The sequence below is a fragment of the Rhinoraja longicauda genome, chromosome 31 (genome assembly GCF_053455715.1).
Source record: "Rhinoraja longicauda isolate Sanriku21f chromosome 31, sRhiLon1.1, whole genome shotgun sequence".
In the NCBI taxonomy this organism is placed as follows: domain Eukaryota; kingdom Metazoa; phylum Chordata; class Chondrichthyes; order Rajiformes; family Arhynchobatidae; genus Rhinoraja; species Rhinoraja longicauda.
In genome coordinates, this window is record NC_135983.1 from 14,059,595 (window position 1) to 14,077,641 (window position 18,047).

Below are 18,047 nucleotides of genomic sequence, written 5' to 3' on the forward strand. Positions count from 1 at the left end.
AAGTTTAATGGAGGTGTGTGGGGTTAGTTTTTATACACAGTGGGTGGTGAATGACTGGACCCCGCTGCCAGAGGTGGTGGTGGAGGCAAATACAATTTTGCTATTCGTCATCAGTTTCTTCATCCAAGTCATTTATATCAATTGTAAAAAATTAAGATCAGAGCAACATTCCCAGCAGCACATCACCCAATACATCTTGCTATCCAGACAAGGACTCATTCATCCACACTCTTTCCTTTAACTGGCCAATCTCTTATTGATGCCCATATTTAACCTATATTATGAGCTTTTAGTTTCTGCAATAACTTTTGATGTGGCAGCTTATCAAAAACTTTCTGGAAATCTAAGTATCATAAGTATCATATCATCATATATCATACATGAGTAAGGACTCATTCTGCTTTATCCACATCCGCATCAGAGGTTACTTCAAAGAATTCCAATAAATTGATCAAACATGCTTATTCTTTCACATAATCATGTTAACTTTGTCTCGTTGCTTTGAATTACTACTTTCCCACCCACCGTGACAGTTCTTATCATCTCAATATACATAGTTAATCATCTTCACCTTATTTGGTCTGGTAGTGTCTATGAAACCCCTGCCCAACATCTCAGCTTACTGATAATAAAGAAATGAGGCAATTTTCCCTGGTTGCACATCTAGCCTCTATCAGTTTGTTTAAAGGTCTGTAAACTAATGTAATAAGTGCAGCTTGGTTCATGCTTCAGTTGTTGTAAAAGTATAATCAGTCTAGTTATTTGACAGACAGTTCCCTTGGCTTTATTAACATCACTGTTTTGGTCCAGCTGTAATAAAGTTTTTTTTAAGTTCATCTTATTATTTTGCTGGTAAGGTGTTGCTGTTGTGATTGGATAATGCCAAGTTCTTAGAGTCATAGAGTCATAGCGTGATACAGTGTGGAAACAGGCCCTTCGGCCCAATTCGCCCACACCGGCCAACAATGTCCCAGCTACACTAGTCCCACTTGCCTGCGCTTGGTCCATATCCCTGCAAACCTGTCCTATCCATGTACCTGTCTAACTGTTTCTTAAATGATGGGTTAGTCCCAGCCTCAACTACCTCCTATGCTGTATGTGTAGGAAGGAACTGCAGATGCTGGTTTAAACTGAAGATAAACACAAAAAGCTGGAGTAACTTAGCGGGACAGGCAGCATCTCTGGAGAGAAGGAATGGATGACTTTTCGGGTCGAGACCCTTCTTCAGATAGCATTCTGTGATTCAGTTCATAAATAAGCACTACATGCAGAACAACAGATGGAAAATGAATAGAGAGTAATATGGGTTCAGAATATACTCTGGATGAGAGAACTTCTCCAATGGTTAAGGTATCACAAAATGCTGGAGTAACTCAGCAGGTCAGGCAGCATCTAGGAGAGAGGGAATGGGTGACGTTTCAGGTCGAGACCCTTCTTCAGACTGATGTGTCTCCAATGGTTAACCTAGCTAAAACTGGATGAACATAGTTGCTACGTTAGATTTGCAGTAGTCAGTGGGTGAGCGAAAAAGGGATAAAAACAAAGAATGTAGCAGGTCAAACAGCCTCTGTGAGAAGGAAAAAACAGACATAACGTTTCAGGAAAATTTAGAAATGGAACATATTTTAAGTTGCAGGAATTTTAAGCATCTGCAATTTCTTGCTTGATATTGTCTATCTGTTGCTGATGCATCTCTTCACAATGGTATAATCATCAAAAAATGTTCTGGAGACTATGTGCCAACTTCACTCTGGGAACATCATCCATCATGTAACATTACCTTCTTCCTATTTAACATGGATTCACAACAGTTTCAGCAATTCAAAAACATAGTTGTTCATGATAGCCATGGGCCAACAACAAGAAGAAAAAAAGTTTTCCACAATTTCATGGTGCAGTATTTCGTTCACATTCCCATTATCAAACTAGGTAACCACTCTGATCTATGTAAAAATGAATTGTTCTCTTGTGGAAACTACAACACAAAACTGTATGCTAGCAAAGCAGAGGACATAATTCTGTGCATTGGACAGAATTCAGCAATTCTACAGTTGCCAGATCAAATCAAAACTATTAATTTGTAAATGATACTGGCTGATGAAACAAATGGGAGATGGTGATCCCAAGAAAATCCCCATTCTTAAGAAATATGGACACTAGGAACCAAACCGAACCGAACCGAACCGGGATCCAAAATGTTGCCTATCCATGTGCTCCAGAGATGCTGCCTGACCAACTGAGTTACTCCAGCACTTTGTGTCCCAATCGTAACAATTCTGACGCACAACATATCAGTACATAAGACAAGGCTGAGGCATTTGCAACTGAGTTGAAGATTCATTTTGACTTACTCCTGAGGTACTTGCCATTGGAAAAAACAGTTTGATTCATCATAAAATTTTGAGGTATGGATAGGAAAGATAGTTAGAATATTTTTTCTGTAGTAGGGATGTCAAAAAAAGGCATAGGTTCATGGTGAGAGGAAGGAAGAGGGAAGTTTTTTGCACAGAGTAGATGATCTCTCATGATGATTGCATCTGCTTCCATCATCTCCTCAAATACAATTACTGTGAATGGGAGACATTTAGACAGGCACTTGAACAGGCAAGACATGTAAGGATATAGATGATGACCATCCTTTTGCCCCACAAATGCTGCTTTGACCCACTGAGTTCTTGCAGCAGTTTGATTTTTTGAAGAAAAAAATATCATTGTTCATTCATCATTCACCATTCCTGGAACTCAACGACACTCTGATAGTACCTTTACCTTTACCACTTGGTCTGTGAGTGCTCGTAAGCAAATTTAAGAGAAAAATAAGCCATTCCATACTTGCATGAGCCTCCTTCCACATGACCACTTCTTCCTTCTCTATTAACATATTTTTCTTCCTCATGTACTTAACTAGCTAAAACCTAAGTACATTTATGATATTAGCCTCAACTATTGTTGTAACAAGTTACAAAGTCTGCCATTAATACTGTATCTCCAGCAACAATATTTTTGACCCCAATTATTTCATAGGCGTGCAAGCATCAGACTTCAACATGTTAAATTGCATTCTTTTCAAAGCAAAGAATGTTTATCAAAGACTTGGGTTTCAAGGGAAACAAATGGGATTAGCTCCTTGATTCCACAGCCAACAGGTGCTTGGGCCTTCTTAAGAGGGGTGATTAAGCTGTCTCGGACACTCCGAGGCATCCAACAAGGTGTAGTGCGGTCTTGGGAGTCATATTGCTGAGGCCAAGGCCCCAGAATGACTTGACAGGAGACAAGGGTGGGGGTGGGGGGCTGCCTTCTCTAAAATTTGTCTAGGGCTTTGACATTTAAATGGTTAAAATTGTTTTAAATAATTAAAAGGAATCAGAAATTATTCAAAGAGAGTTTTAAAGCACTAAAATAAATAAATGGCTGCATTTCCCTTTTCTGAGGTATTCGACAGGGCAGGAGGATGGGGATGGGGATGGGGGTCAAAACGTCTTCATCAGGATGGGAGAGTCTGTTTACACAGCATAATTTTTGGGAACCTTGCCATGATCGAGTCTGCTGCTCGATTCCAGGTGCAACCAGTGATAAAACGGAATGACAGATCTTCCCGCATCTGTCACACAGCAAATTCTAGACTTATGACAAATCCACCCTAGGATCCACCCTAGTCTGCCCCTTAATAACAGAGTAATCCCCTTTGGACCAATGAAAAAGATGAGTAAGGATTTATAGAGTTACATGCATATTGAGAGATTCTAATTATGAAGATGTCAAACATGCATTTTCCATTGGAATAATGAATAAGAGGAATCCACAAATTATTTTTGACAATACGTTCCTCACAGTGTGAAATTCTTTGCAGATTAAAACTTTATTGTTTCTAGATCATCTCCCCATTATGTCCATGGGGAGATGATTTAGAAATAATAAGGTTTTAATCTGCAAAGAATGAAGGGAAAATTCTAAGCTTTTGGCCCCAAACAGTAGTTTGTTAGAACATGGAATATTTCACCCAAAATAATGTTTTAACAGAGAATATGGCACAATTAAAGTAGAATTGAATAAATATTTAAAATAAATATGTTTAAAAATCTGAAAAAAGATAATAGGAAAAATATATATGATCTATTTGTGTATTTTGTATAATTTCACAGCAATGTTTGCAAGAATGTCTGTATTCCCTATTCCTGAAACATTTTTGAACTGGTCTCTCTTACAGCATCAGTTGCTCAAATTAAATGTCAGATTTACTTTTCCTTTGACAAGAAACAAAATTATTAGAAACATTTAATGAGAATACACATATGTTAAATTAATGAAATATAATAAAAAATCAGTTGAAGCTTTTAATAAATAAAATTTCCTTTAACTCCACAGGTTTTATTTGAATATACTGATGTATAAACGACCTTAAAAGATAATTAGTTTGGGTTTTATAATTTCCCCTTTAAAACCAGTTTTAAGTGAGTTATACATTGTAGCCTGCATTTTATTTAAAGCTAATTCCTTTCACTGGGGAAAAATTGTACATTTGATACATAATGATTTTTGTATCCCATGATAAATTAAGGGGAAGAAATAGAGGCCAATGAAAGAACTGTATAGTAAGTACCCGCAACACACAGCAGAGAGTATAACAAGAGAGAACACAGAGATTATGAAAGAAGTAAAAAATACTTGGAATGCAAATGGGAACTAAAAAAAACAAATTATCAAGGAAAAATAAAATATTCATTGGGCAGATAAATATAAGAAGAAATGTTGGGAAGGGAATAGGACCACTGGAAACAGCCAGCATAAAATCAAAGATAGATCGTGAAATAGCAAAAACATTAGGGCGGCACGGTAGCGCAGCGGTAGAGTTGCTGCTTTACAGCGAATGCAGCGCCGGAGACTCAGGTTCGATCCTGACTACGGGTGCTGCACTGTAAGGAGTTTGTACGTTCTCCCCGTGACCTGCGTGGGTTTTCTCCGAGATCTTCGGTTTCCTCCCACACTCCAAAGACGTACAGGTATGTAGGTTAATTGGCTGGGTAAATGTTTTTAAAAAAATTGTCCCTAGTGGGTGTAGGATAGTGTTAATGTATGGGGATCGCTGGGCGGCACGGACTTGGAGGGCCGAAAAGGCCTGTTTCCGGCTGTATATATATATGATATGATATGATTAAATAATTACTTTACTTTGCTATTTATCAGGGAGATAGGTCAGGTCAATGGAACAACAGAAGATGAAACTAAATGTAACACCACAGCATTTTAAATGAAAAAAGAGAAATATTAACTTTACTTTAGACTTTAGCTAACCTAATGAATCTCAAAGACAATAAAATCCCTTGTCCAAATGGTTTACATATACACATTTTAATCTAGGAAAGTAATAGCAGATTACAAAACAATAATAATTTATCAGTAAAAGGTTCAGTTGCAGAGTACTGGTGAACAGCTAATGTAATACCTTTATTTAAGAAGGAAGATAAAACATTGGTGAATATTAGCTTAATAAAAATAAGCTAAATTCACTATAGCTAATAATAAAATAGCATAGCACCAATGGCAGTAAAAATAGTGGAAATAAATATGAAATTAGGAAAACAGCTTGTCTTAAAATATATTAAGTTTGCATAACCATATTAATAAGAGCAGGGGGAGGCCCATTAAATCTTCTCTGCCATTTAACCATTGCTGTCTGTTTGTAACCTCAACTCTTCATTCCCATTTATTCGTGTAATCATTCACCTCCTTGCTTATCAAGATGCTACCAACCTCTGCCTCAGAAATACTCAAAATTACTCTGCTCATACCATCCTTTGAGGGAGTTCCAAAGACTCCGAACCCGCTTAAAAATAAATGAATGTCTCATCCCTTCTTAAAACAGTATCTCCTTATTTTTAAAAAAAAGTTGTAGATTCTCCCTCAAATGGAAACATCCTCCACCGTGTCAAGATCCCTCAGGATCTTATAAGTTGCATCAGTTTCAGAAAGGAAATGCTGTCCAACCTTTTGAATTGATGAAAGAGATTATTAATGTAGCTAAATTTGTTCCTATTATAAGATTGTCCAAATACTTTTAGGTGTTTTAACTCTATTCCGTTAAGAATAAGAGTTCCTGATATGTTTATTTCTCCCATCCCCCAACAGAGAAACTTAACAGTAGTTATTTTTTTATTACCTATAGTGAATTTAGCTTATTTTTATTAAAATAATACTGGCTTAAAAGTAATAGCAATCTGTTTTCTATCGTGTTGAGGAAAAATTCAATGATCTATCAAATTTAAACAAAAAAAATGTTATCAAATCCCTCTATGGCTTCCCATCCCCCTATATCTTTAATTTCCTCCAACCTTTTGTGAGTTGATACTTCTCTGGACTCCTTATTATTCTTGAATTTAATTGCGTTGATATTGATGGCTATCCCTTCAGTTGCCAAGGTCCGAAGCATTGAATTTCCCTCTCAAATCTTTATGCACCTGCACTTCCTTCCCTTAAGATGCTCTATAAAACCTCTATAATTACGTTTGGACTTTTTTTGGTGGTTCCCTGTTGGGAACTGTTTGCTGGTATTCTTCTGGAGTGCTTAAAATTGCTTTGCTACATTCTTTAACACAATTTGTTGCCATTGTTGGAAAAAATTGCAGTGGAATTGGATTTCCTGCTTTATTTGGTGTGCCAGTCCTGAGATACATCCATTGCTATTACTTAACCAGATTGTTTCCAAAGGTAGTGGTTGATATAAAAGATATTTGGGTAGCTTATACCTAGAAATGTGCTAAACCATGACTTGCATGCTTCCTGATGGGTCCACACTCAACCTAAGATATCTGGAAACACTTTGCTGTGGAGCAGGGTTAGAAGGGTGTTGGCCTTTGAAGGTGAACTCCATGGTAACTAGACAACAGCAGGCATGGAGCCATGGAGGAAAGAGGCTTCAAGACAGTTACATTTCTCTCAGAAGGCCAGCATAGATGTCTTGTGTGCCAGGGGCTGTGGGAGACTGGGAAATGTCATGGCTTTACTAGATATGTGAAGGTGAGCCCCAGACACATAAGCACAAACAGGATTACTGGTCTAGCAGATAGATTTCTGGATGATTTGGCCTGTGATGGCATTCACATCTCAAGAACAGTTGTAAAATCACAACTGTGTTTTTATAAAACACAACACCAACTGTGACTATTCCTTTCCCCCATCGTTCCCTACCCTTACGCCCTACTGACCCTCCACTCCACACACAAATCAAAATTCCAAAGGAAAAATTGTTAAAATGCCTTGTTGTTGATTTTGCAAAAAGTCATGAGGTCAGAATAAACAATCAGAGGTAGTAAAACATCCATACCAGCAAACACTCTTTCTATAATCGGAACATCTAATGCCAATTTAAGATTTGTAGCTCCTTTTGGACTAGTCGTACTTAAGGTCAATAAATTAAGTGTTCGGAAATGCCCAGTTGGAGAGTCCTGAGCCAGAAAGTTACACGTTCAAGTCCTATTATTGTTGTCTGTCACTTATTGTAGTCTGTCACTCCCACGTAGAAGTGCTACATTATTGGAGGTGTTAATTTTCAGATGAGATATTAAACTGAGACCCCATCTGCTTTTGCAGGTGGAGTAGAATACCCAGGTTAATATTTATCATTTAATCAACTAAATTTAATAAATTATCTGTACATTAGCACCCTGCTGCTTGTGGGACCTTGTGTGCAAATTGGCTGCTGTGTTTTCTTCATTACAACAGTAATTATATATTTTAAAAAGTCCTTCATCATCTGTAAAACACTTTAGGAACATCCTGAGATCACTAAAGCCACTAAAAGAAGGAAGGTTGGTCTGATGTTACTTTGATATGAGCTTTGCTTTCAAGTTTGAGATAAATTATAGGTGATGGTTGCAATGACAGAGATAACTTTGCTGCAGCAAGAACATGAAGAAATGTGATTATCTGAATAAAATATTAAATAGCGGTTAAGTGCTAGGAATTTGGGATGGAGCTGAAACTGTTCAATGCCTATCAGAAACTGGGCTTCTAGCTTTACTTTCATAATGCAGGTGAACTGACTGCATTGGGCACTAGAAAATTCAGCTAACTTGACGATGGAGCTGACCAGCATGTGGTTAAGCTCCACAATGGAGGGAGTGGTGAACAAGAGGGAGGAAACTCCACATCCACAGTCTAGATTTGCTGTCAAGAAAGGCTATTTTAGCAAAGTAGGTCTTAAATATAGATTAATATACCTTCATTGGATCACTGTAGAACCTGAAAAATAAACATTTTGTTTTACTTTTCTTGTAGAATCCTGAAATGTCTGCTTATACATTTATGTTGGGACATTCTTTTCTTCCAAATTATTATGAACTACATAAAACAATTCTTGCCTCAAATTAGAATCTGCAGGAGATTGCCTTACGGCAGTTCATTTTAAAAATGGTGTAAAGTAACTGTGTACTTGTGTTTAATGGAAGTGAAACAGAAGCTTATTCAAATTAATTTCTGATTTCAAAGGAATTATGTGGGTTTGCTTTTCCCTAGGTACACCTGCAGCAGACTTGTTATTAAGCTATGTCAATATTTTGTTGCCTTTACAAACTATTTATTTTGTCCCACAGGGTTTTGAAACCTTAGCAGCCTTTCAGCATGCTTTGTGGTGCTGCAATTTTTTTCCCCCTCTAAAATTCAGCCTCAGCGTTTTAATAGATTGAAGGTAGAAATTTGTCCTTTTTTGCTGTATTGAATGCACAATATAGGCGCAGCTATCAACTCTGTTGATCGCAATAGAATCTAGCTCCATTAAAGCAGACCTTGTTTAATTTCACCCATTCCTATCCTCACTTCAGGGTGCTGCCAAAACCCTCATCCATACTTTATTACACCCAGACCTTGCTGTTTTAATGTCGTGCTGGATGTCCTCCAACATTTCATACTCATCCAAAACTCTGCTGAATATCTTGTAACTTGGTTTGTCCTCTATCTGCATCACCCCTGCATTACCCTATTGACTTTCCAGTCTAGGATTTCCAGGCAACTAGTATCATTCGTTCACAACTTCACTGGTAGTCATCTCTGCAATCATCCCCAAGTGAAAGGACGAGCTTGCATTCCAACAACTGATGATTCTTGTGTATTCCACATGATCTTTATCCTGCCTTTAGCAGCTTTGCCTTCAACTGTTTTAGCTCTAAAAACTGGAAATATGTCCCTACACTTTTCACTCCTCCTTCAAGATGTTCCTTGAAACAAATTTCTGATTCTCCTTTTTCCATTGTCCGAATATCTATAGAACATTTTGTCCAATAATTTTTTTGAATATTGGAATAAGGTTTGTTGCTGTGGAAAACCATCACCTGCATTATGTTTTCAGGATTTTGTGTGTTTTAAATAATTTAACCTATGGAAGCTTCTGAGTAAATGTTGTTACTATTCCAATTCAGCTGAAGTTTGCTGTAACAATTGTTAAATGTGTTGAAAAGGCATTCAGGAAGTTTTTTTCAACTTTACCCACATATGGAAGTGAATGGGCAAATCAGTCAGCATGGCTTTATCTGCAGCAGATCATATAGTGCAAATTTGATAGAGTTTTTTGAGGAGGTAACGACGGTGATCGATGTGGGTAGGCTGGTGGATGTTGGCGATGTGGATTTTTGGAAGTCAGGAAGTAATGTTGCAGCTTTTTCGGACTTTGGTTAGACCACATTTAGAGTATTGTGTGCCGTTCTGGTAGCCCCATTATAGGAATGATATCATAGAGTCATAATAATAATAATAATAATAATAATAATAATAATAATAATATTCCATTATTTGACCCACACCGGGGAAATTTGCATTGTTACAGCAGCAAAGTGGATAGCAAGAGACATTCATTATAAATACAAATAAGATAAGGATAATTGTCATAATTTACTGTGTCTTTCCTTTTTTCTGTTACTGTTGACTGGTCTGCTGGGAGTAGCGCTGGTTGTGCAGTCTCACAGCAGTGGGAAGGAAGGACCTCCGATTTCTCTCCTTCACACACTTGGGGTGAAGGAGTCTGTCACTGAAGGAGCTACTCAGTGCAGTGACAGTGTCCTGCATGGGATGGGAGTTGTTGTCCAGCAGTGATGACAGTGTGACACAGTGTGGAAACAGGCCCTTCAGCCCAACTTGCCCACACCGGCCAACGTGTCCCAGCTACACTAGTCCCACCTTCCTGCATTTGGTCCATATCCCTCCAAACCTGTCCTGTCCATGTACTTGTCTAACTGTTTCTTAAACATTGAGATAGTCCCTGCCTCAACTACCTCCTCTGGCAGCTTGTCCGTTACACCCACTACCCTTTGTGTGGAAAAGTTACCCCTCAGATTCCTATTAAATCTTTACTTCTTCACCTTAAACCTATGCCCTCTGGTCCTCGATTCACCTACTCTGGGCAGACTTTTAGCATGGACATTGTGGGCCAAAGGGCCCATTCCATGCTGTACTCTTCTATGTTCTAACTAGAGGTAATTCATGTGTCGTGTGATTGGAACAAATAATTATTTTCCAGAATTATATTCCCATTTCAGAATTTATGATATTGTGTTTGTTTTCCTATAGAACTTTATACTTTTGATATAATTTTTTTATGCTAGGTTGGTAATTATTTATTTGCCGTGTCTGGACTTGAGTTGCAAAAGCTATGTTATAGATGATCCTGAATGTCCTGGTATAATCAATTTTACTCTCATTTCTGAGCTTTACTTCCCCCCATTTTGTATTTTCAATTGGGAGTAGAGAAGAGTGGGAGTTGGAGCAATATTTATTTCATTCTGCAAGGTGAAAATTAGGGTTTTAATGCCCCTAGATTCTTTCCTGGATGAACTGAATCATTTCTATCACGATTTACTTTTTTTTTCCTTTATTACGTCAACTTCATACGTCACAATTATTTTTTATCCTGCATTTTGCTTCATACTGTTGTACTGGTAGATGTATGTTCAAGTGTTATTTCTTTTATTTTTGGTCCCTAGAATTATGTCCTAAATAAAACTGATGTAGTTGCAGCTTCAACCATAAAGCAGTCTGCATGCATTGACCACATGTAAATAGCTTATAATTATATTTATTTTTTAATAGACTTTGCCTGGTTTGCTGAGAGTGCCGAGTATGCAATTAACCCCAATAACTAAATTTGTGTTTGTGCAGTCAATTGTGAAATCCAGAAGGATGAATTTTAGTACACCATTGTCTAATGTTGAGCGAGGTCAAATCTGTGTGTTTTATGCTAGTCCATTTGACTCCCAGGATAGCTCTTTTCCCTGTGACATCTGCTTAGTTGCCTGTCCCCCCTCAGTTCCTGTACACATGCAGATGTTCTGTCCATAGATCAGTGCAGTACTTAAGGAGCTCAGAGTACACAGGCTTTTGATGTCTGATAAAAAGAACCAACTCGCTGGAGGTAAGGAGAGAATGATCAGAATGTCAATTAACCTTGGCTAAACAAGCTGGAGATCATCTGTGATACATTGTTCAGTTTATAATCAAGTAGATGTTGACAATCATAGCATCAATATAAACCTCATGTGTAAAGATTTTTTGTCCGTACTTTATGTGTTCTACATGGTAGAGATACCTGATAGTAGTGAAATAGATGAAATATTGTACTAGTAGATGAAATGACTGAAAAGTAAATCAAAGCAGAGACTATTGGCTTGAGACATTGGATATCCTTTTAACCCTGTGCAGCCAACGAAAATGACGTGTATAGTTAAAATCATCACAAAGTGCTGTTTGTCATCTGCAAGTAAAAACCAAACACTGATTTTAGGATAAAACTGTATTGTCCAGATCAATATCCAACTCTGTTCTGATAACCTAATAAATAGGTAGTGCTTAAATAGTCACTCACTTATTCAATTGGGCCCAGAATCTCATGCCATTTTACCGTTTAGAATGCAATGAGAAATTCCAGCTTCTGGATTTTTCTCCCCCATGTTCTATCCCTTTCCTGGCATGCTAAACTCTATTTGTTCATTGCAGGCGCTTTTATTATCAGTTTAATTTATAGTGGAAACGTTGGTGAAGAAGGAGGAGCAGCATCAACTTCATCAGTCAGCACGAGTAGTAGCTCAATCTACTAAGGTTAAATGTAAGTAGGAATGCTCAGTATATAGGCTATACAGGCTATGTCTGATGCACCAAAAAAGCAGTCTTGCTCCAACTGAGCTGTGACAGATTTGTTCAGCCCCTTACAATACAAACTGCTGCCTGTGGGACATGAGTGCCTTACTTCCCAGCGGCTGTTAAAGTCACCACAATCCTTGACCAATCTGCTATTTGCATATACCATTCTTAGTTTAGTTCAGTTATTATTGTCACTTGAACAGAAGTACAGTGAAAAGCTTTTTGTTGCGTGCTGTCCAGTCAGCAAAAAGACTATACATGACTACAATCATGTCGTCCACAGTGTACAGACACAGGATAAAGGGTATAATGTTTAGTGCAAGGTAAAGTCCAATAAAGTCCTATTAAAGATAATTCAAAGGTCTCCAATAAGGTAGATGGAAGGTCAGGACCACTTTCTAGCTGGTGAGAGGATGCCTGATAACAACTGCGAATAATGCCGCTAAATTCCAGTTTTAGAGTATACAACGAAAATAAGTAGATCACCAATGTTTACTAACCCCATTAGACAGCAACAGAGAACAAAATACTTTAAGTAGTGGTACTTTTCTTCGTGTCCAGACCATCACTGTCTGACAAATGAATCATATGACATGAGATTATAAGCCAGCAATGTTTCATGGCCACTCGAAGAAGTAGAATTATGCATGCACGGCACTCAGGGGGAGTCTGAATATTTTGTATCAATAATATTTTTATTCCTACTCAAACTGAAATGCAAAATGCAAATTTAACTCCCCATAGATTAATTGTCTTCATTCATGAATGATTTCAATTTTTTTTAGGGCATGGCCTAGTACCCCTGGAGGTCATTCTACCCTCGAAAGTGGACTGTAGAATGGTAATGTCACACAGGGAAACACAATGCTGAACCTCCCTTTTACATTTACACATAATGCTGCGCGAACTGCTTGTGAGAAGCTTGCCCTATTTTTTTTTCCGGAGGCTTTGCCCCATGAAGTTTTCATCTCTGTGCTGCCCACTAGAACATTCCTTTGGTGTTCCTTGTCCCAGAATCTTGCTATGAATCACTCATGCTGGGTGTTTCATCATGTGCACAATTGCCTACATCACTCTATGACCCCCCATAGCATGTCAGCATCTGTGCCTGGGCTTTGAATAGATGAAGGACAGAGACAGAGAGTGGTCCATTAGTTCTTCCCATATCTATAACTTACAACAGTCTTGCCACCTGACTTTGATGTGTCATCTGTTTCTCCTCCCACCTGAACTAATGAATATCTCAAGCATTTTCTGTTTTTATTGCAGATTTCCATCATCCGCAGTTTTTTGCTTTTCATATATTCAAAATACATTTATAGTAGTGGAAGAAAGAATGAACGTCAGAAGATCTAAAGGGGAAACAAAATGCTTCATTGATTAAGCATATGGTACAAACAGATAATAAGAGTAGATAGTTACAAAATGCTCTTTTACTTATTTTGTAAACTAATAAATAATTATTAAAAGTAACCTTATAGAAACATAGAAAATAGGTGGTGCAGGAGTAGGCCCTTCGAGCCTGCACCGCCATTCAATATGATCATGGCTGATCATCCAACTCAGTATCCTGTACCTGCCTTCTCTCCATACCCCCTGATCCCTTTAGCCACAAGGGCCACATCTAACTCCCTCTTAAATATAGCCAATGAACTGGCCTCAACTACCTTCTGTGGCAGAGAATTTCACAGATTCACCACTCTCTGTGTGAAAAAAATGAACATAGGTAGTTTTTTAAACTTTAATTGGGAGCTTTCCCTGAAGATATTCACAAGCTCTCACAACCCTTCAATGCTAACTTGCTAGACAGTGTCATTTATCCAGAAGAAAATCGTCAATAATTGCAAACAAAATGATATATGTATAAAGCAGTGACAGTACGTGTCGACACACCTCTCGAAAGTTTAAAAACTAGATTTTCAATATTTTGCATTTTTAATATTACAAGATTACTCAAGTTTAAAACATAAAATTTATCAATTAAATTAGGTGATTAGGACCTTAATTAGCTTAAGCAGCTTATAGAACGACGATCCGCCGTAGACACCATCAGCAACATTGTGGGTACGTCACCTTTTTATCTCCCCAAAAAAATTAAAATGATATAAAGTGCTGGTATCTAGAAACTTCATGATTCCAAGAACACACAAGGCATTCTATGCAAAAATACAATTAAATACACAGTTCGCAGCAAGAACAATGTTAACTCTATTTACGTTTCCACAGATGATGCCTACCTGCTAGGTGTTACCAACTTTTTCGTTTTTGAATATCCTGCAGCTGTAGTTTGTTTATTTTGAGCTACATCCACGCATTTTTTGTGAGCTTTATATATTCATCCACTTTATTAAAGCAAAATGTTTTCCAAACGAATGACATGGGGTGAATTTGGTGAGACTGTTTCTACGTTGTACCTCTAAAACTAAACTAAAACTGAACTGAATGTTAATATTCCTCCTGATAAGTTTTTATGTTTATAATATTATCTGAAATATAGCTAGAGAAGCTATGTATAACAATAAAAAAATCAGAAAAAAGACCAGCCCAGACAATTAAATGAAATGCTGTAAAAACTTTTATACAAATCAATGTTCTGAGTATTTTTGTAAAGGATTGTGTGGAGTGGAGGTAGGTTGTGCAACTTGTACACTAATGTGACTAAGACACCAAAACAGGCATAATAGAATTCAATTTTTCACATTTGTTCTATCATATCATCATATCATATCATATATATACAGCCGGAAACAGGCCTTTTCGGCCCACCAAGTCCGTGCCGCCCAGTGATCCCCGTACATTAACACTATCCTACACCCACTAGGGACAATTTTTTATTTTTTAAATTTTTTTTTACATTTACCCAGCCAATTAACCTACATACCTGTTTTGCTATATTTTAGATAAAGCAACAAAATTATAAAATATTACACAGTACATTTTTAATAGAATAAATGGAGTTCCAATCTTGATTTAATTATGATTTTGTTATTAAACTGAAATTTGTAAAGGAAATGCTAAACCCAAGAAATGTGTTTGCTGAAATCTCCAAAAAGGCAACTTATGCACAGCTTTTTACAGGTAGGTAATTCTTGCTCCACTGGGCAAGATACTGCATTTTTTTAATTGAATAGTTCTATGTAGAAGCAACCCCTCGGTTACTATATAGGGATAAATTAGCCACATGATACTGTTCATAAATAAATATATTTCCTCCAAATTTTCATCTTTTGGAAATCATTTATTCTAAGGAAGGAGCCTTGAGCATGAGTAGATGAAGATGCACTTGAATAAATTCAATTTTGTATGTTAAGCACACTGATGACACAAAGCTTGCTTTTGTAATGAACTATATGGGCTAATTGGAAATTACAGTCATAGGTTCTCTTATATCCTTATTTCACCATCACTTGCCCAACAGGTTTCTTTGCTATTGTGAAAAAAAGTAATGTGATCTTTGCATGTCATGACTCTGGCAGTCAGAACACTGAAATTTTAATAAAGAGTGCTCTTGGGATAATATTTAGTCCTATAAATGTGGTTTTGAAGGATTGTAGTCTGATAATACATTTACGTTTACTTTAACAAGGGCATGTGGGAAATGACTATTTTCAGCTCTGGTATAGTATGGAGTCCTAAGAGTAAGTATTCCATTAGTAAGATGCCCTCATTTCCAACTAACGAGCCTGGGCATTACGCTGATTGTTTTACTACTGCCTTGATTCTTTAATCCTTTGCTTTTTCTTATTCATCAAAATTTAGCTGGATTTTCTTCCCTTTGGTTTACATTATATAAATGATTTACATAATAGACTGATTCAATAGGATGAATTTATATTTTATTTGCATCTGAATCTCGAGTTTTAAAATCTGCAAGCATTAGACTTATGCAAAAGCAATGAAGACATAAAATGTTTTACAAAGTGGTTGTAAAAATGTCTTGAAACTTGAAAAACTTCTGCCTAATTCCACTTGAGAATGGTATGTACGTTATTCCACTATACCTGCAAGTTGCTATAGAGATCTCTTTGTTCTTCCATTTTTCCAGTGCTTGTTAAATTAAGTACAGTTATCCCATGAATGAGTTTGACGGCATGCGATTAATTACATTAACTGAACAACATTTTGCATTTCTTTGACAACTCTAATAAATGAATGTCCCAAAGCAGTTAATAGGTGTAGAATTCTGTTCTGTTGTGCGCTGATTATGTACAGGATCTATATCTTGTATCTGACACCAGCTATGCATTGCATAGAATTGGCAACCCCAGATTTGACTAGGAATTTCTGGCCCTGTGGATTAGCTTACTTTAATATTTTTAAATGATCTCTTGGAGCTTTAATGTGCTTTATTGTATTTAATTTCATTGATAGTTTACTATGATTAAACTATATTTTATTTTAAATTATTTTATAGCAATCTTAATAGTTTTTAATTGCCTCTGAAAGTCACTGGCATTTCAAATGGTTTTTAAATGCTGACAATTTGATAACTGCATTTCTGCACTGACAACTGGTTTGATAACTGGTTTGGCTTTGCCCTCAGCCTATTTCCTCTCAAAGGGCTCAAAGGGCATCAGGGTGTTATGGGGAAAAGCCTCAGTGAGATACTATCTGAGATCGGAGGCTTTGTAGTGTCTTGCCTATACCTCCTGGATACAGGGTGTAGGAAGGCTCGCCCAGGCTAGGAATATTCACGTTTATGAATTTGGGTTGTCTGTTGCCTTTTAATTTTATATTTATTGGAGTATCTACAAAATGTGAACTGCAATAGTTCTAGAGGCATTCCCCACCATCTTCGCAAGTGTGATTTAGTGATGAGCAATAAAATGATCATACAAATGATCTTGTATTTATGTTGTTTGTTTCGCAGGGCTGGGTGCTGGTGGGTTTCCCCAAAACGCGGGAACAGACAATAGCAGTGCAAGAAATAGGAATTGCACCAGAACATGTTGGTAAGTGGTAAAAGATCGGAATATAAGCCTAATGCAAATTTCTTCGAAGCTGATTTTGGTAGTAGAACTGCTCAGTATCAGATCAATGCCACCCAGCCAAAGAGGTTCAACTTGACACTTTTTCCAAATGATTTAGTAGGTTTAATAGCTTAGATGCAGGCTGCACCTTTCTACTTTCCCAGTTTATTTTAACCTATGAATGTCCCTGTAAATTGACAAATTACTATTAATCTGTAATTCACTATTATGAAATCTTATTTCTGTTAGTTCTGTTTCCTTATTTGTACACGTTTGTGAGAGCATTGTATTGTCTTTATCAGTTCCATGTGAATTTTAGAATTTTAGAATATAAAGTAAATTTGGCCACTTGTTTCTCCACAGAAAAATTAAAAATAATATAGGTCTTACATTTGGCTTGCTGCTGAGCTGTTCATTTAAGTACACAAAAGCAATTGTAAATACATTCTTCTATAGACATAGTGATAGAATGGAATTGGTATTTTATCAGTCCATTTGTTCTGATTAAAATGCCTAATGATAAAAATAATAATTCCTGCTTTCTCCAATTGTCTGTCACCTATAAGAAACATCTCGTTTGTTTGTTTGTTTGTTTATGACCTACAGCCAAAACGGTACACGATAGTACGACAATTTTAGGCCCACCTTACTCACTGTCGCCCCTTTGGTGTTAATGGAAGAGGTTTCATTGAAATCGGTGTTATATTTTTAAAGTTATTCACATTTTAAAGTTTAAATGTATCTCCTAGGGAGGGAGAGGGGAAGGAGAGAGGAGGAAGGGAGGGTGGAGGGAGGGGGGAGGAGGAAGGATAAGGGGGGTTGAGGGGGATGGAGTGGGGGGCGGGGGCGGGGAAGGGTGGGAGGGGGGAGGGGGAGGGGAGGGGGAGGGGGGGAGAGGGTGCTGCACCAATGTAGGAGAGGTTTGGCCCAATGGGTCTACTTGGTCTAGTAGTTACA

The 18,047-nt window shown here is 37.3% G+C and overlaps 1 protein-coding gene across 2 annotated transcripts in view; it reads left to right on the plus strand.

Moving 5' to 3' along the window:
- Positions 1–18,047, plus strand: part of ak8 (adenylate kinase 8) — a 105,687-nt gene that overhangs the window by 20,883 nt on the left and 66,757 nt on the right. For both annotated transcript variants that reach the window (XM_078425877.1, XM_078425876.1), the window contains one exon: positions 16,991–17,072. In XM_078425877.1, the coding sequence (XP_078282003.1) occupies positions 16,991–17,072 (82 nt within the window). The remainder of the gene's footprint in view (positions 1–16,990; positions 17,073–18,047) is intronic.